Here is a 20,629-nt window from a genome sequence, read left to right as displayed (position 1 = left end):
CACTTCAAAATATGTAGTTAAACTTTGAAGGTTTGAATTTTATCAAAGAACATTTGAATTGAGATTGCTTAGTAGAAGCCTCTTTCGTCAAGTTGTCTTTTTTTTACGTTGGTCCTGGAAAACAGGCCAACTGCCTGTCTTTTAAAGTAGGTACCAAGGGGTTAGGTAACTTTTCAAGCTTTGGTTGTTAGTGGAGCATTCATCTTCAATTAATATCAGGCAAGAAGAGCAAAGTGTAACAAATAATAGGAGAGCAAAGTGTAGCAAATTGTAACTACAACCTTTATACATTTCAGGAACTAATTGTGCTCATAGTCAATTTTGATCATGATCATAAACCACATCAAAAAATTATTCAATTCATGCTTTCTGCTTAATTCTTTAAGAACAAATTATAAGTTTAGAATTATTCAAATAGTTCTTCATCTTGCTTATCAATCTATATTTACAGTTATGTGATAATCTTTCATATATATGTTACCCAACTATAAAGTGAAGTAAGTCAAAGAGTAAATATGTTTAAATCACTTAGAGTCATGCTTGGCATAGAGCAAGTACTACTTAAGTGTGAAATAATAATAATAACAATAATTGATAAAAATAATAATGTTAACGCTTAAACAGATGCCAAAATTTACAAATAAAGCATGGATATTTTATTCCTGAGACAAGATCTTATTCATAACTGGTTTCTATTACTCACAGAACTACAACTCCAGCACAAAATTTGTCTATTTGTTGTTTCTATGTCAAAAGGCAAACAAAAGCAACAATCAAAATTAAGTGGTGGCAATTACTGAGTGAGGGGTCATTGAAATGGCAAAAAAAAAAAAGATTGATATTATGGTATAATGGTGAAAAACATGAAAGAGCTTTCAAATTCATAATAGTTTGGAGTAGTTTAATAAAGGATGAAAAACAATGACATTCTCTTCCCTCACTTATGACTGACATTAATCACAGCCTTCTTTTCAGGGGCATCAAATAGAATTCCACTAAATTAATGTTTAATATTGCATAATATAGTTCAGGAAAATATTAATATAATTATTTATTAGGTTCTGTATTAAATTATAATCGTGGGTATTGGGATATCTCATTCTCCAGTAGTTTCTGGTATCTCAGAAGGGTGTGTTTGTAAACAGTGAGGGAGGATGAAAAGGCAGTGGCGAGAGAAAATGTGGGGGGCATTACTTACCACAAGTATTATTGTCTTCATCAGAACCATCTGGACAGTTTAATTCTCCATCACAAAATAAATCAATTGCTACACACTTCAGAGCATCAGCACAAGAACTTGAACCAGGCGGGCATTCTATTGAGACATTTCCTTTAGAAAAAAAATTGATTTTATAAGTTTCTTACAGTGTAAATTTAATTTCCAACCATATGTACACTGTTTGGATATTTATTATGTATTTTTTGTCATTTAGGTCTTTACTCACAAGCATATATTTCAATTTCCAATGTAAATGTTTATTTCATTTAATTAGTCATTTGTAAAAGTTTAGAATTTTAAATTTTGAAAAGAAGATATATATTTCTTCATCGATGTTAAATATGAATGTTTACTTTGTTGATTTAAACCTTGATAAATCAATACTACAGTTTAGACATTTAGCTCCTAATGTTTACACTTCCTAGAACTGTTTATATGTGTTTTTGGGGAAATATATTGGAATGTTTTTCGCATCATCTGCAGTATCTAGTAACCACTTCATTTACTTATAAACTTATTATTTGAAAATATGGGGGCTGAAGTCAAGGTTTGCATTCTGCAGAGCAAAATTTGTCAGCAAAAGCCATTTTATAACAGAATAAAAACTTAAAATTCCCAGTGCCTGGCTACATTGAGAGTGGAGAAACCCAGTTGCTATTTCCATTCAATATTTCTTTGCTTCTTAGGTCAGAGATTCTTAGTAGGAAAGATGCAGACATTCCCCTGGAGAATTCTATGCCACACTCTGACCAGAATCTGATCAACTTGCTCTTCTCAACCTGTCTTGTCCTTCACCTGATCTTCTTCTACATGCCTACATTATAGAGATGCACCAAGAAACACATTTTACTTCTAGAAATTAACTTGGAAAATTTAAGTGTGAGTCTTAAAAATGGCATATTCTGCACTGCACTGCCATCTGCTGGGTTTTAAAAATACATTTGATTTTGAAATTTCTCCTTATGCTCCATGAAATTAATTGGGAAAATAAAAGTGCTTGTGTCAGTTAATCTACTAAGGTAATATCTAATTAGGAACGTTTATGGACAGGGTTGCTGGGCATATAGTCAACGAAATTAGATTTTTATAACTGGCTCTCATTAAAATGGATATAAACCATTGGGAAATACATGGATCACCTAATGTCTAAAATAGGACACGATAAAGATCCGAGTCATTCTTAAAGGACAGACCACTCCCATTTAAGATAATAAAAAAAGAGTGATAAAACTGGTATTCAATAAACCCAAAAGCATATTACAGCTGTTGATATATATGAGATACTTATCAAGAGTCCTTAATCATTGAATCCCTAATCCATTAAAGGCATAGTTGAAAGTATTCCATAAATGGTTGCTAAATAAATAACAAAAAGCATTATTCTAGAAAATCTATATCTAATTTAACAGCAGTTAATAGAATTCTAAGTACTCACCATTTAAAAGAAGAGATCTGGGGATATAGCTAGGAAGATGTATAATTTTGTCTGTCCTAACGCTTCTCATGGGAGCTGCGCTTCATGATGCTTCACCTGTTGTTGCCTACTGAACTCTACTGATTGAACCTCAAAAACCACACTAGCAAGTGGTACCCATTGGGATCTTTTGATTTCATTAATAATCATTCATTCACTCCACAAGTAGTTATTGTCTATTTATTTGTGTCAAACATTTTTAAGGAATGGAGATAAAAGGATGAGTAAGACAGAGCCTCTATTCTCATGAAGCTTGGAGTTTAGTGAAAGACTGGTTCATTAACTATTTTTTTTAAAGAAGTATAAAAAAGTTTTATGGGAACACCAAGAATTAGGCAATGAGTCTTCTTTTGAGGCAGAAATTGAAAACATCTTCATACAAACTAGGTTTTGAAGGATGCTTAGAAATGTACTAGGAAGAGACATGTATGCAATGCATACATGGTGATGTGACAAGACCACATCCACATACAGAAAACAGATGAGTATAACTAATCTGGATGGTAGGGATGTTTGTGAAGGCCATGGCAGGAAGGGAGTTTGGTGTCAAGTGTAGGAGACTTTTTTTTTTATTTTTGTAAAACATGAGAAATATTTTTTTCTGTAGGCGATGGCATTGAAAGTTTTTATCTATATGTGTGGTATGATCAGTCCATGTTTTGTTAAGGCAACTCTGGGACCAAGTGGAGAATCATGTAGAATAAGGAGACAAGCTAAGAAGCTGTTTTTATGGTCAGGGTGGAAGTGGATAAGGATTGGAACTCTGACTAGCTCTTATTAGTGGATAAGAGTTGGAACTTCACACTAGTAGAGGAGGTGGGGCATGGACTCAGTGGCTATTTTACAAGTAGAATAGATGAGTTTTAGTGACTAGATGTGCCCCTGACCAAAGGGGGTGGAAAGGGGGAGGCTAAGAATGATACCTACACTTCTGGAGTGGCCAGTTGTATTATTGATGGTATTTAATCATGATGGTAATGTAAGAGGCACCCCTGGTGGGATTAGAAAATGACTCTAATTTAAAGTATTTTGATTTAAAGGTGGAAATATGAGGTACTCAAGTTTGGGTTGTACTCTATTTTTCCAGACTCTGTTTCCTGAACAGTTTTCAGCTGCCTTAGTCCATGAAGAAAGAGAAGTTCTTCATACTGAAACCAATATGGAAAATATAATTGTTACATTAGCACAGTACATCTGGGGATTTTATCAGATTGCATTTTTACCTTGTCTTCTGTCTTGCTTTCATCTCCTTACATACACATATATGATGATAATTTCCAACAAAACCATTCATTGAAACACTACCTGTTATAGAAATTAGCCAGATGCAGGTTTTTAAAAGTGACCTTCCACTCTTAAAACTAAAGTTCTTCAACTTGTGTATTATTTTCTGTGTCATTTCATTCCTTAATTCTTGCTCTGGTATTTCTCCTTCTCTAAGAAGTCTGTACTGTACTTCTCAATAGGGAATTTCTAGGAAAGGAGTTAAGTAATTGTATTTAAAAAAAAATGTGCACAGAAAGCGTAATAATTGGTTTTGTTTATCAGAAGCTGAACAAGTTGCCTGAATATTAATTATGTTATCTTGAGTGGGGAAAAAAGGTATGCATGTATTTTTATATCTGTGTGGTGGTTTATCTTTTTTTTTTTTTTTAAAGATTTTATCTATTTGTTTGACAGAGAGAGACACAGGGAGAGAGGGAACACAGCAGGGGGAGTGGGAGATGGAGAAGCAGGCCTCCCGCTGAGCAGGGAGTCTGACGCGGGGCTCAATCCCAGGACCCTGGGATCATGACCTGAGCTGAAGGCAGATGCTTAACGACTGAGCCACCCAGGCGCCCCTGTGTGGTAGTTTATCTTCAGGATATAAATTCTTTGGCATTTTGTGAAAACCTACCAGGAAGTTACTATTATTTGGGATTCTGCAAATGGAAGGTTTTAATTATCCATTTATATTTGTACCATAAAGGATTCAGTATAAACTCAATGTGATTGCTCCAGAATGATCCAAAGTCACAGTTTTCGGTGATTTGTGGTGAGGAAGCTCCTATGCTTACTTTGTGCAGGCCCTGTGCTAGGCATTGGAGAGGATAAAAAGACAGAAATCCATTTTTTTTTTCCTTTCCAAACAAGTCACAAAGAGCATTACCTACAAGATAATAATTTGCAAATCATGTTTTGGAAATCTTACATTTTTATTTTTCCTCTTATTCAAATGGAAATAAAAATGCTTCGTGGACAAAGCTGTTTGAGACACATTAAGCCCCAAATCCTTATAGCATATTAGCAGTGAAAGTGGGGTCTCAATCCACTTATGCCTGCCTTTAGAGACTAAGTTTAGGTCTCTACTCTATATTGGAAAAATAAGTATCGCCTTACAGAAATTCTTATCAACTTTGATATAGCTAATTTCATCTTTTTTTAGTTGGCTGGTCAATCCAAATGAAATTACAGTGGAAAGATATTTGAACAGTTCTGTCATGTGCATAGGGATGTTTTAAAGTAGAGGAGTGTGCTTAGCAATATACATGCTTTTCTCTCAAATGCAGAAAAAGAAAAATAAAGTTACAGTATATGTGGTGTTGGATAAAGTCCCTGTGTCTTAGTCCTTGGGCAATTCAACTGAAGAGTATAATTCTACCATAGCTTCTCTTGACCCAATTTCATGTTCTTTACTAAATCAGCCGATTCTTTTTCTTCAATCCCCAAGCCTCTCCATATAGTATTGGAACAAGATTGCATTTTGTATGAAATTGAGAAAGCCCACAATAGTGAAACTTTTGTTTTTCTGCAATCACTGCCGACATAGGAAGCCACAAAAGACTGGAACAAGCTATATTCTAGAAATCCTTCAAGCATTTGAACAATTGCCCAAAACAGCCCCTCTTGGCACTCTGTAGCAGCCAAGAAATCAATCAGTGTAATTCAACCCCGGTCTCCATCTCCCTCCTCGAGTGTTCCAAATGGGTTAATAAAACTTTACAGTAATTGGCAACAAAGGCAGTTGAACAATAGAACCTAATCCTCATGGACTTTGTACCCGCTATCATAGAAAAATTCTCTTTGGCAGAATTTATAATAGTACTAATGCCTGGTATATGATGCATGCATTTGTTGATTTTTCTCAAACTCTGTCTTCCAGGCATATAAAGATGAGAATAAACTTAACATCCCTGAGAGGCATATTCATAATAAATTACTGCTTGGAAACTGCGGTTTTCACGTTTAATTGCCTTGTTCCCCTCTATAAATCTATAGTATCTCGCTGTAGGAAAGGGAAAAATGGGAAGGATGCCTGGGACTCGTGGATCCAGTAAAAGAGGAAATATGAGATGTTTCCACTTCCTTACCTTATTATAATTCTTTGAGGATTGATTAAGGTAACTCAAGGCAGTCTCCAATAAAAAGAAAGCTTCAAAAATGGAGTGTTTTTGGTCAAACAAATGATCAGATTTAAATGAGCATCACCAAGTACAATTATCTTGTTTTAACCTTAGTTCCATTTTTGAAATATTTCTAAAAAAGGCATCCGACTGCCTTTTTTTTTTTCTAAGTCAGAAGGGAGAAGGAAGAAGGAATCTAACTTTGTGTTAGTGATGAATTGAGAGAGTACAGTGGTCTCTCTATTATCTCTCTTTTAATTCTCATGATCGCTCTCTAAGATATGTAATTTAATCCAAAGTTAAAACAGACGAGGTAGCTTGCCAACACCACATATAGAGTAATCGGTGGAATTAGTTAATGATGGATTTGCCAATGCTTTTTCAATGATAGAGAATTGTATGTTGTTTTTTGGTCTTCAACTGACATATCAAATGCCTAAAGTGTGAAAGATAGGGCTAACTGTGTACTGATCCCATTCCTGTAGCTTACATGTAGGAAAGAAGATTTTTGTTTCATTTCCCATGAGAGCAAAGTATGGGTGAACTACCACTCTCATGCTCTTTGCCCCCCATTCACCATCTCCTTTGGCCAGAGGAAACTGGCATAAAGTTCAGCCACTTCTTACATTTTTAACAAGTTTGTCCTCAGGATAGTAAGGGAGAAACACTGACTTTTTAAGTCTAAGACTTTCTTGCTTTCACACTGATTTTTTTTCCCCTCTAAATCATTCCACATATTTTTCTTAGGACATTTTATACACTTAAGATGTCTTCAGTACTGTGGTTTGTATGAATCACTCGATGAATCAATAGACACATAGAAAACAGGCACTAATTTGGATATTTGTTGCTGACTTTCAAAGTTTGAGAATGATATTTCTCAAAATATGTTAAAATTACTTTTTCGGCTTATTTTTAGACTGGAGGAACTAGCCATTATCAATCCGAAAAGCACTTTTTTTGAAAGTATGTTCAAAGGTGGTTTTAAATGCTGTAAGTAATTTTTCCACATTGGAGAGGAGACTGTGTGATCAAGAACAGTTTTATTTTTCAGTATGCTGGATTGCTGTATGGGTTAACACCTGAACACAACTCCAGGTAGGCTTTATTGGTTCATAAAGGATTTTGATTAATGATTTACTTATCCCTTTGGTTTCAAACATCACGCCAACCATTTTATTCAAGAATTATTAAGTCTTACAGAGAAAGGCATTTATAGTTTTACAAATGTTCTTTCCTTGTATGCATATTACATTTGATATGGATTCTAATAACATAAAAATGGCAGCATTAATTTAGGAGCTGAAGATCTATACAATATTACCTTTATGGAGTTTATCTGAAAAGATGAGGGACACACCCAGGCCATTCAACATGAAGATTAAGTTAGGACCAGAAAAGGCAATTTAGTTGACAAGCAGATAGACAAAAGCACAGTAGACAATTAGTAGGAATCCAGAGAAATTGACACATCAAAGTTATGTTTTGGGACTTAGCACAGAGTAGCCACTTAATGAAAACTTGTTGAATGAATGAATTCAAGCCTATTTCGGTGCTGGTTTGCCTACTTATATCGTGAGAGAGCAAGCATTTCTACCTTGTATGCCAACCGAATAATCAAAGAAAAAAAAACCCGGGGCGCCTGGGTGGCTCAGTTGGTTAAGCGACTGCCTTCGGCTCAGGTCATGATCCTGGAGTCCCGGGATCGAGTCCCGCATCGGGCTCCCTGCTCGGCAGGGAGTCTGCTTCTCCCTCTGACCCTCCTCCCTCTCATGCTCTCTGTCTCTCATTCTCTCTGTCTCAAATAAATAAATAAAATCTTAAAGAAAAAAAAAAGAAAAAAAACCCTTCACATCTGATGAAACCTACATCCCTTCTGGCAAACATTTTGATCCTATTGGTGGCACTCTTAGCAAAAGATAATAACCAGGGTTCCAACAGAGAAATGGAGTGAGGTCAACCAATCCAGGCATTAGCCTTAAATACATTGCTCACTTTTGGTGAAATCTTAGGCTTAAGCTGCAAACTTTTATGCTCCAATTTTCTTATCCTAAAAATAGGAGTAATCTTAACTGCTGTGTTAGCAGAGAATTTTTAAGAGCCTAAAATAAAACATAAGTGAAAACTTTTAAAAAGGTATAAATAAAATTATTAATACTGACCCGGAGTTGACAGAGGACTGCTGGTTGTTAGCTTGCCTGTAAAAATAAATGGCATTAAGATAATTTCTACCTTTTTAAACTGATTATCAGAACTTTATTGTATATTTTCTCTGTTTAATATTTAACTGAGAGTTTTTAAAGTTACTGTAAATTATGATTATCTATTAGCTTAAGGATATGTCATTTTTATCTGGATCTAAAAATAAATCTTTTATGTTTTCACTGATTTTTAGAATTGTAGAGCAGAGGTTTTTAGATTTTAAGTCATCTTTTGTTTTTTAAACAGAGAAGATGATGTTATTCAATGATCAACAACTAAACATGAGGATTCATTAATTTCTTAATGGTTGTGGACTTAAATGTTCTAGGTTAATCTGATGTTATTTGAAACAGAAGCTTGGAATATGCTTAGACCATGGGCTTTGGAGTCCAAAGGAATTCCTTTTAATTCCTAAGTTTGACACTTAATAGCTGTGTGACTCTGGGCACACTGCTTACTACTTATTTCTTTTTAAGTGGAAAAAATATTACATCTCTACAGGATCATTCTGAAAATTAAATGAGGCAATGCTGGTAAAATGTAGTACCTGGCCCAAGTAGATACTTTAAAAAAATGTAGATCTTTCCAATATTATAAAAATGCTCGTGATAATAGATAGTACCAAAAGTAATATCTTTATACTTTTAGAAATTATTTATGTATACATTTGATATTTGGAATGACTTTGAAATATTCAGAAAAATTTTATCATTTGCCATTTATGGAAAGCAGATTTTCAGAGGAGTAAAGAGATGTGCCCAGTGTTTCTGGAAGTTGGCAGAGCCAGGATTGATGTTTAGGGCTCCTGACTTCAATTTAAATTATTTTTCTACAACATAATAATTTTACACTTTGAGATAGGTTAGGTTAATTTTAGAATTTTTGATAATTTCTCAAAACAAACTCTTTTGATAGTGGTGTGATCTTGGTGAGACAAAGTGAAGTTCTAAATTTTATAGCCTGGTGATGGGTATTAAAGAGGGCACGTACTGCATGGAGCACTGGGTGTTATACACAAACAATGAATCATGGAACACTACATCAAAAACTAATGATGTAATGTAGGGTGATTAACATAACATAATAAAAAAACAAAAAAAATAAGTTTTATGAGCAGTAATAACCAATTGTAGTTAGAAAGATGGGATAACGAAATGCTGGAATAAAGCAAAGTTCACATTAAGTTTTGGATTCTCCTTTCTCAAGAAGGCAATATGTTCTACAAGTCATCATTTGATTATCCTTTAAATTTTTTTTTTTTATTCCTAGTGACCTTACAAATGTTATGGATTCATCTCGAAGGCTTAAGGATTAGAGCCACATTTTAGGATGTTACACACCCACACATATACTCACACACACCATTCATGTATACGAATGTATATAGAGTTTAAAATATGAAAGGAACGTTGAAATTGGAAATGTATGTCCTTGGCATGTATAACTTAGGCATTATAAAATCTGCAAGATTATGAACTACATTGCTCTTAACCAAATGTAAACTTCTTACATGTTAATATGAAGAATAAATGTCTCAGGGCTATGAAAAAAAATCCTTTTCTAATGTCATGGAGTTTGATGATCACGGAGTTATATTTTTAAAAATGCCGTAAGTACTGACCTGAAGTTGTTGCAGGACTTACAGTAGAGAAATTCTCCAAAGGTGCTGGAATAAAGTAAAGTTAATTTGAAGTTTGGGATTATAATATAAAAATATTGCAAAATAGTGAGTGCAGTTTTAATATCATTCAAAGGGCATCTGATCTTTTAGAGTTCCCATTTATCCTAACTCATGCTGGATGTTTCTATCATTATTTGATTGCAATACATTTGATGAATTTCCAGAATCTCTATGTTCTCTTTATAAAATTTATCTATGCAAAAAGTTTGCTTATTTGCTCATTTAAGAAAGATACCTATTCATCATAGTAATTATATTTAAGACATCTAATATAACATTGCACACCAGATCATGTTAAACTTAGAACCAATGGTTTTGCCCTGAAATATATGGAAGATGTCAAAATAATCTTGCACATAATAATAGCTACTGAAAATCAAGTCCTGTTTATTTATTTATTTATTTATTATTTTTTAAGATTTTTTTTTATTTATTCACTTGAGACACACAGAGAGAGAGAGAGAGAGAGAGAGAGTATGAGCAGGGAGAGAGGCAGAGGGAGAGGGAGAAGCAGGCTCCCTGCTGAGCCAGGAGCCTGATGTGGGGCTCGATCCCAGGACCCTGGGATCATGACCTGAGCTGAAGGCAGATGCTTAACCATCTGAGCCACCCAGACGCCCCTCAAGTCCTGTTTAAATAAGAATTGCTTTTCCTATAAAAGGTAAAAATTAACTGTTTTCCTCACCCTTTAAAATATTTAATAGTTTAAAAAATATAATGACAACTATGTAGGTATAAAGGAAACCAAAGCATAACCTTATGAAAAACCCTCATCTAGTCAATTTGTTTTTATTCAAAACTGTATTTATGAAAAGTATGTGAAGAGTTATAGTGTCTTCTACTAACTAGGTTGTTTGCTTCAGTATTTCTTAATTTCTGCATTGTCTTATTCCTACAGGATCTATAGCAGCTTCATAAATAATATATGGTAGATTATTGATAAAAAAGAATAAAATAAGGTTTATAAGATTTTTTTCATAAAGATTTTAATATTTTATTTTTTATTATATTTGATTTGGCTGTGAGCTATATAAAAATCCATGGTATTCATGAAAATTTCATACAATTTTAAATGTAATAAATTAAAAAATTCACATGAAACAAGTAAATATTAAACTTCAATATCTAAAATAAAGCTTGGTATCATGTTTATGAATATGTCTTAACATAGTTCAAGGAATTAAATGTAACCCCAACGTGTGGAGCATATTCCTGAGTTGGTGTTGTGATATGGTTTACTGCATCCATGATAATTATTCTAAGTTAACTCAAGGATATGCTTTTATTGAATAAATAAATATTTTTTAAGGCCACCCCCAAATAGCCCAACCGTAGGGAGTCATAAAAATAAGTTTCAGCATACCTGTTAATTCATTTGCCATTAAAGACCTCTAGAAACTGATGCATATCCAACTAAAGATAGTAAGAAACCAAGTTTCTGGAAGAAAATGACTATGGAGAAAGTACCGATCAAGGCTGTTCAGAGATAAAACCATTGTAAACAAACGAGTGCAATGGATAAGGGCACAGACATTAGGGTTAGACCATATGGGTCAGAATCTTCCATCGAACTCTAAATAACTGTGTGATTTAAGGCTATTTATCAACATTATCTGTGCTTTGGTCTTCTCATCTCTAAAATTGGAGGGGGGAGCAGTAAATACACCATGTAATAAGATTAACATAAGGATTAAATGTGTAGATAAGTAAAGCACCTATTCTAATTTAGAGTAGTAGTTTTTGGCTCATCTGAATCAGACAAAGATCCCAAACATTCTCTACTCCAGCAGTTGTGCCGGAGGGAACAAAGCCATCACTAGAGGAGGCTCTTAAGAGCATCAGTTGTCTTCTCACTAAATAGGTGCAACAAGAGACTCAATGAAAGAGAACACTGTGCTTGATGAACCAATACTGTAAGGAAAAGCAACGAGAGGTCTGCAACTTCAGATCTACTATCACTAAATCAAAAACAAAACAAAAAATTTCAGCATGTTTTTATACATTTGATTTAGAGACAAACCTATACTGACTGATCTCATTCTGTAGTAGTTATAATAATAATAATAATAATAATAATAATAATAATAATAATAATAATAATTAAAGCCAAAACTGCTTAAACTGGTGTTAGGCTATTTAAAGTTTGCCTTTATTCCACTTGATGTGGATATTTATATATTGATTCACTTTCTGAAGTCCAGCAATTTCTAAATTCCAAAACATACTTGGCTCCAAGGTTTACAGATAAGGAATGATGGGCCTGGCAAATCAGTAGTATTGTTCTCAACCAAAATGAAGACATAATGTAAATATTTGTTGAATTGAATTGAATGGGGGATAACTAGAATGGAATATTTAGAACAACCTAAATATTGATAGACTATTATTATTGATGCCTTATCTCTCTTTCCCTTTGATTGATTCTTATTTTAAAATTGCTTATTTTAACATATATTGCATTATTTGTTTCAGAGGTACATGTTAAGAAAAAAAAAAAAAAGAAGATAGTAGGAGGGGAAGAATGAAGGGGGGGAAATCGGAGGGGGAGATGAACCATGAGAGATTATGGACTCCGGAAAACAAACTGAGGGTTCTAGAGGGGAGGGGGGTGGGAGGATGGGTTAGCCTGGTGATGGGTATTAAAGAGGGCACATTCTGCATGGAGCACTGGGTGTTATGCACAAACAATGAATCGTGGAACACTACATCAAAAACTAATGATGTAATGTATGGGGATTAACATAACAATAAAACATAACAAATAGAAAAAAATTGCTTATTTTAAAAATGAAGTTTTATTTTTTATTGATAAGTATCTGGGATGAATCAAACTCATTGACCTCTCTATTTTTCCCTCTCCTTCTTTTAAGTTCCTAATTAGAAAGTGGGCTTGACATTTGACTTTGTAATTTAATAATGTCTATGACTCTCTCAGAAAGTAATGAGTGTCCCTTACTGTTGGAGGGTTCCTGCAAAGTCAGGGTGTGCTTGACAAACACCAAGAATGTGATGAGACCCACAAACATTTATGTATGCCAATATTTTCAGAACCTTTTTTGATACTTTACAAACTTTTCCTGACTGATATATTCCTTCAAATATGGTTTCTTCGTATTTCGCATTTCTCATGTAAATGTGCTACCTCAGGCAATAAGACATGTTCTTAAAGTCAAGGCGATCCCACTGCTTCCCTGGTATATAGCTAGAATTTTAATTTCATAGCTTAATGATTCAAAGAAATCAAATAATGTTCACAGATACCTGTGATATCAATGCTGTTCAAATCAATATGGAGAGTGACCAGTTGGCTGGATTTATTTGCTTCAATGCCTTGAATCAGTTCTTCTTTTACATTTTCATCTGACACCCACTGGGCAAAGAAAAGGTCAAATACAACTAAAATGCTGCCATTTCTGCAACGCAAAAGATGATATAAGAGGAAAAAGTCAGACTTCATCAAATGATTTGTGCTTAATTCATGTAACATGTCTTTGAAATTCTCTATAGTTATCACTTTATTACACCTATGTAGTAAAACTTGGTAGGTTATGTCAAATATTATCTTTATTTTACAGGTGGAAGAAAAGGAAATTGAAAGACTAAATGTTTCTCTAAGAACACAGACATATCCAGAATTGGAATCTTGAGTTTTCTGCATTAGGACCCTAATCCTCAGGCCATGCTATTCCGCAGGGTTCCCTGTGTCAAATTAAACACAGTCACATGGTATCATGATGTTTACTCATAATTTACTGTTTAAAGGAAAGAAAAATGTGTATTTGTAATTTTTCACAGATTATTTTTAAGTAGGGAGAAGTCTAAGAGAGTTTCACTGATTCAGAGAAGTTTTCTATATAGTTTATAAAGGTCTGATAGTAAGCTTATAGCAATGAATCTATATCTACTTTTTCTTCTTTATTCTTAATATAAAATATCAAAATATGCCTTGATTTCAAGGGATAGAAAGAAGACAGAGACACTTGGGATTTGGGGGCTATTCAGTCAGTTTCATGGTCAAGAGTTGGGATTATTTTGCCTACATTATTCCTGACCATAACATTAGAATTCAGTAATATGGCCCAAATCAAATTCCTTTTTATTTGCCCCCTGTTTTGAAACATACATTTAAAAAATTTTCTTCATTGGTGATTTGTTTACAGTTTAAAGAAACATAAAAAATGAACAATTTTTTCTGGCCCAAGAGGGATACTTGAAAGACTTTTGCTCTCCTGCCTACACTTCTGCTTGGCTTACGGTATTCTTTTAGGGTACAACCACTTGGGAAACAAACTTTAACCCTGATCTTCATTGTGTGCCCTTCAGAAAGCTGGGGGGTACTCAGAGCATACTTGGATCCTAAAGAGGAAGACTAGGGAGAATCAAATTGTGTCTTGTATGTTTGCTGGTTTTGAAATTTGGGCAGTTACACTCATATCCTTGTGGTATCTATCTCGTATCTCTGTTAGTTAATGAGATTCTCCAAGGACTTCATCAATTCTAAAAGCGCTCTTTATTTGTTTGTTCATACCCTATCTTGGTAGAGCTTAGAATATTTTTTTTCCCCTCCGGGACTATATATAGGATCAAAACATTCCTTGAAGATCATAGTAAATCAGCATCTCCTCTAGGTACAATAAGCCTCCTTAAAGTCTGTGTCACTATACAGGTTCATAGTTTAGCAGAAGTGATTCCTTTCTACATAGCTGGTTTTTCATTTTTGAAATGAACCGGCTTACTCTGATAAAACAATTTCACATTTCCCTTCTATTAAATAGATTAGTGTAAAAAGTTAGAATGTTTAACTTTGCTTAAATCATAGTAACCAAATCTTATAAACGAGAAGGTTCCTTAGTAGCTGTTTAGTTCAGGGTTCCCCAAACTTAACCATACATGGAACCACTTGCTGTCTTTAATAATGATACATGTTGTCACACATTATTTTTTTTTTTATCTACTCTTCCATCTTCATTAATTTTTCCATGCTGGATGATCCCTAATTTTATTTGAGAATAACTCTCCATTTTCTCAGGGATGTCTTCTCCAACCATTCCTTATGTCAATGACAGTTTTATTCATGGGCATATGACTGAGACTTGATGAATGGAATCTGAAGGGACACTGATGAGAAACTTCAGGAAAGTTTGTCCATATCTAACTGAGAAAGGCTCATAGTAGACTATTCTTCTTTTTTGTTGAACATTATTATATTTACATATGATTGCCAGATCTGCCACTTCCACCTTGGGACCATGAGACGAGCTATGGTTGACAAGCTAAAGATGGCATAGTGAAAGAAGGAAAGCACCTAAATTCCTGATTATGTGATTGTCATTGTACCATTGAATTAATCTCTGCTGAAACCTCTTGCTTTCTTGTGATGTCAGGTGATAAGCATTTGTCGGTTGTGGTATTTTTAGTCATGTGTTCTGTTAATTGCAGTTTTAAAAATCCTGAGTGGCATACAACTCCCAAGCTTTATTCCATATTTATTTAAAGAGAAGTTCCAGGAAAGGGAGATTACTCTATTTTTTTTGCACCATATGATATTGGCCAACATTGTTATTTTAGCAATAAGGAGATTGAGGCTCAGACTAATGTAGGTAACTTTGCCCAGAGTTATACAGCTTATTGCTATCAGAGATAGGAATGAAATCCAGAGCCTCTGTTTTCCAGATGCATTTTTACATAGTTCCCATTCCCATAGCCTCAACCGACACTATCAACACCATGGGAACTATTTGTTAAGAGGAAAGACAATACAACACATTTACTTAGATGCAGGTCCAGGTTTTTATCTTGCAGTGGTACCAGATTTTTATATACAAAATAGATAGAGAAAATAGCAAGTTGGGTTTTGGGGGAGGAAGGAATAGATATTTTTTCCCTCCATAATTTTGAAAGATAGAATCTCCTCTTTTCTTTTCCTCTCTTTCTCCCTCTGCCTCTCTCCTTTCTCCTCTCTGACACTCTTCCCCCTCTCCTACTTCCCTCTCATCCCATCCCTCCCCTCTTCTCCTCTTCCCTCTTCTTTTAATTATGTCTCCTTAACGGCCCTTTGCCCCCAAATAGTTAAATCCGCAGTATTAATTATGGACAAAATTAAATACATTTCTCTGTATTCATATCTACATTTTAACCTTATCCTTGGTTGCACAGTAGATAGTTTTAATTCTGATAAAACATCAGTTCTTTCTTTTTCTTTTTTAAAAGATTTATTTATTTGAGAGAGAGTGTGTGTGTGTGCAAGCAGCAGTAGGGGCAGAGGGAGAGGGAGAGAAATCCTCAAGAGATTCCCCACTGAGCGCAGAGCCCTACAGAGGCTCCATCCCAGACCCTGAGATCATGACCTGAGCTAAAATAGAGTTGGCCACTTAACTGACTGAGCCACCCAGGTGCCCCTCAGTTATTTCTTTATGTAATTTTTGACTAAACACTTGTCTTTATTTTCTTTAGTTAGGGGGTGAAGAGGTAAGGCATTTTTGGTAGAGAAAGTACAAGTCTGGAATTTTCCTTCGCTGAATTGAAAGTAACTGGACTAGTGCATTCTCAGGCATAAGACATTTTGTATAAAAGATGTATCTTCTTAGTTGTAAATTATACATTGCTTTTAATTATTTATACTTTGGAAAGACAAGATTTCATATTCTATATCCACACAGTTTTATTTGTTTATTTATTTTTACAAATAACTTCTTTTTTTGTTATTTTAATTTTTAAAAAATATTTTAATTTTTTCAGTTAATTTATTTTAATTTCAGTTAGTTAACATATATCACATACAGTTTTATTTTTTAAAATTTCTTTTCTCATTCACTGTAAGTGTTGAGATAAGAGACATATGTGTAGAAATCAGGAAAACCATAATAAACATTTATGTTTCACCTAATGAGAAAGCTAAAGTTATTTGATTAGTTAGATACTGATCTTGATCACTGCTGTGAGATTGATTTTATTTATTAAGGTAAATGGGAATTCTTCCCTTAGGAAAACAACCACCACCACCTAACAATGGCTATTTTCATTTCAAAGCACTTATTTCAGTGGAATATCTGTTTTTTTTTTTTAAAGCAGATAAATTCTATCATTGCACAGAGTTTGTGGGTAATAAATCAAAACGTTTCTTATCTCTTATTTTCTTAATGATACTGATAACCTCCAGGGTTGCTGAGTAAACAAAAGTCTTTCCTTTCCTAACTTTGTGACTCATCTGTGCTCAAAGGGCAAAATAAGCTGCCTATTGCTGCAAAGGGTAAACAGCACTTTATTAAAAGAATCAACTGCTAAATGCTCTCTGAGTCAAAGCACTTTCCACAAAGCAGCATAACATAGTGTTCCCAGAGGAGAGCAAACTTGCAGGTGGCCACACACACACACACACACACACACATGCACACACATGCATACACACACGCACACAATTTAACACATGATCTGGGGGCTGATATTAAGTAATATTTTTAAAAGGAAGAAAGGATACCTTGATGACTCAGTTTAGTTTTCTGACTGCTCTCATTTGACCATATACCCATGAATATAGTGTGAGGTGAATTGAAATCAATTAACCAAAAGGAAAATAGGTATTTTAAAGGATTTTTAGATGTATTTTTCACAGTTGGTGTGGTAGTTAGTTGAGAACTCAGTTATTTCTGTTGTCTGATTTTATCAATTGGAGTTTAAAATAATCTGTAAAGCTAATTAGGAGTCTGCCACTTTATTCTGATTATGTCATTTTATGAATGATTATTTAAAGTAAACCTAAATGTTTGCTTGTTGCTTTCTTTCCTGCTTCTGAGTTTCTTTTCCTACTTTTCTCTTCTCAGTTTCCCAGAGAGCTGAGACCTATAATTTATCTTACAGACATTTTCATGAAATTCCTTTGCATTGTATCTTTCAAAAACTCACTTCTGATTTAAAAGTAGTCCAGCTACAACTGGTTATGAGTATCTCTACACTGATAAAGTGTATTATTTGTAAATCATTATAAAATATATATCAAGGTTTAGCTACTACATTGGTCTTTTAGGTAGCTATAAAGGAGGAGAAAGATATAATTCCTCAGCTCGAATAATTTACAGTTTCCAATATAGTGATTTTTACCATCTAGAGAAATAAAAGAGCACTTATTAAATATCAAAAAAAAAAATGCTGGGGTTTTGATAACCCACCAAGACAATATATAAAAGTCTATATTCAGCAATTTTTCCCAATCTAGTGAAAATAAAATTATCCAGCATGTTGTGAACATGTGGATATGAAGAGTTCCATTAGCAAAACTATCCTAATAAACTCTGCAATAGACTCTGCTTTGTATGGATTTCACTGGGCAGAACCTGATATAAGGAGAGGCAAGTCCCTGGGATACCTCTTCTTAAGAAATGCTAAAACCTTTGAAAAATCTGAATTAATGCTTTATTTTTTATTTTAAAGATTTATTTATTTATTGGACAGAGAGAGACACAGCAAGAGAGGGAACACAAGCAGGGGGAGTGGGAGAGGGAGAAGCAGGCTTCCTGCTGAGCAGAGAGCTCGATGTGGGGCTCCATCCCAGGGCCCTGAGATCATAACCTGAGCCAAAGGCAGACCCTTAATGACTGAGCCAGCCAGGCACCCTTGAATTAATGCTTTAATGCAGATCTCCACACTCAATCCTCTACAAAACTGAAAAAGGGTAACTGGATCCACACACTCCAAAATAGACATATTGCTTAAAGTGGCAAAAAAAGTCTTGTATGCATGTTTTTATCCTCACAGAATATTGAATAAATATATTAAAAATAGGCTTTTGAGAAAGACAAAAAAAACAAAAAACAAACAAAAACAAGCAAGTATACAAACAAAAACCTTTCCTAAGAGTCCACATGTCTCCTTCCAGTCCTGATATTGAGCCAATGAAAGAGATTTTCAGAGATTATAAGCCCTGGCAAACAAGAGTAGAAGTCTCTGTACGGTAGACAGGAATGAGGACAGTAGGTGAGTATAGGGCTGTCTGGCCATGGGGACCAAGATGTCATGAATATGCAGTGAGATAAAGAATGATAAATATAAGTAGATAAATAGATCAGAAAGAAGAAAAATAAAAGAAAGAAAGAGAATGAGAGAGAGGGAGATTCATCATCTTTTTGTTGTTGTTTTCATTGTGACTTCCACTGATAGGATTAGTTTTGTGCCAACAAGAAATGGCAAGGCCCTGAGTTTCCTTCTCCTCGTGAAATAATCCTCATTTGACCTCGTCACTGTTTTTCTAAACATGATCTCTGCCTTTGACTTGACCTTCCTTCCCCAATTTGGCCACTAAGAACTAAGGATTCTTTTACTAATGTCGGTATTCTTGTCAAGAACAGGTACCCAGTATCTTTGTTGCCAGGCTGTCTGACTCAGCTGTTTGTGATCTGAGGTAGGAGATCAGTCTTTCTGGGTAGTTAGACTCATTGCATTTCTCCAATGACCTAGAGTCCCTTATGGCTTCCATTTGTAAAAGGTTAAATGTCAGACTCCCAGGCTTACATTCCACACCCTCCTGATGTCTCAACATCTTGGTGGGCACTCATTGCTAGAAAATATCATTAATATGTTTCTCCCTTACTACACATTGTATCCATCTTTACAATCCATCCTTACAAGCCATTAAAAACCAGTCCAGGTCACCTGTAGGGATGCTTACCTGACACTCTAGCCCCAGTTAGGTTTGTCCCTGACCTGCTCACCTCAGCATCTTGTACCTGCATATAAGGTAGCAATCATCATACGATAATATAATCATCAGTTTGTCTCTCTTGTTAGACTATGAGCTCCCTGGGAGCAAAGAATATGTCTTTGATATCTGTATTTCCAGAAACCTAGTTAATGTCTGTCTCAGTGTATGTGTTCTTTATATAAAGTCCTAGAAAATAAACAATCCTTATCCTTGACAAATCTTGTTGATATATTGAGTACTATGTTAAGTGCTACATGTTTTCTTTAACTCATTCTACAGATATAACAATCAGTATACTCTTACTAGGGCGTTAACTTTCTGTTAGAATAGAATTTTAATTAAAAAAATCTAAACTGATTCAACTGAAGCATAGGAGTGTTACCTATTCAAGAGTCCCTCGGGTTGGAAAAGCAGGTGGTGGAAGGTTTTGTGAAAGATGCAAGACACAGTCCGAGAGGCATGAGACAAGACTACCTAATGAGAGGAGAAAAGGGATGCCATTTCTGGTTCAGAAAGAAGAATTGATGTAGCATTTAAGATAGAGATGCATTTATTCTCTAAAAAAATAAGACCTACAACCAGGATCAGTGGGTCAGGGCCAAAGAAATAGACATGGTTGAAAATAAGAAATAATTTTCCAGCAACTGAAGTTAGAAACAAATAAAACACATCAGTAACAATGATGCTCACAGCAATGTTGAAAATGGATTCCTAATTTTTATCAGATATCCTTGTATGAGGGAATCCATTTTAAGCTGTATGAATCTCTTTCTTTTGTTGGATGACAATGAATTTCCTACCGAGGCTGTGGGCATTCCAGCCTCAGGCAGGCAAGCAAGGGCTAGATGACATCATTTAAAATATTTCCTCTCCTGCATTCTTATGACACAAACTGTATATACAACTTGCCATGGACGTCTAGTAACATTAGTACATGATTGATGATGTATGTGTATTAAATGACAAATTGATAAAA

General features: G+C 34.6%; 1 protein-coding gene across 1 annotated transcript in view; it reads right to left on the bottom strand.

Annotated features, from left to right (window-relative positions):
- Positions 1–20,629, bottom strand: part of TMPRSS15 (transmembrane serine protease 15) — a 112,852-nt gene that overhangs the window by 88,127 nt on the left and 4,096 nt on the right. Inside the window, exons 4-7 of the mRNA XM_045863647.2 lie at positions 13,221–13,372; positions 9,900–9,944; positions 8,239–8,274; positions 1,199–1,330 (exon numbers count right to left, since the gene is read on the bottom strand). Coding sequence (XP_045719603.1) covers positions 1,199–1,330; positions 8,239–8,274; positions 9,900–9,944; positions 13,221–13,372 — 365 coding nt within the window. The remainder of the gene's footprint in view (positions 1–1,198; positions 1,331–8,238; positions 8,275–9,899; positions 9,945–13,220; positions 13,373–20,629) is intronic.

The sequence above is a fragment of the Mirounga angustirostris genome, unplaced genomic scaffold, assembly GCF_029215605.1.
Source record: "Mirounga angustirostris isolate CCGP_5_RB_7025 unplaced genomic scaffold, mMirAng1.0.hap1 SCAF_1, whole genome shotgun sequence".
In the NCBI taxonomy this organism is placed as follows: Eukaryota; Metazoa; Chordata; class Mammalia; order Carnivora; family Phocidae; genus Mirounga; species Mirounga angustirostris.
Note: the sequence above shows the minus strand (reverse complement) of the source record. Positions and strands in the feature narration are given on the sequence as shown.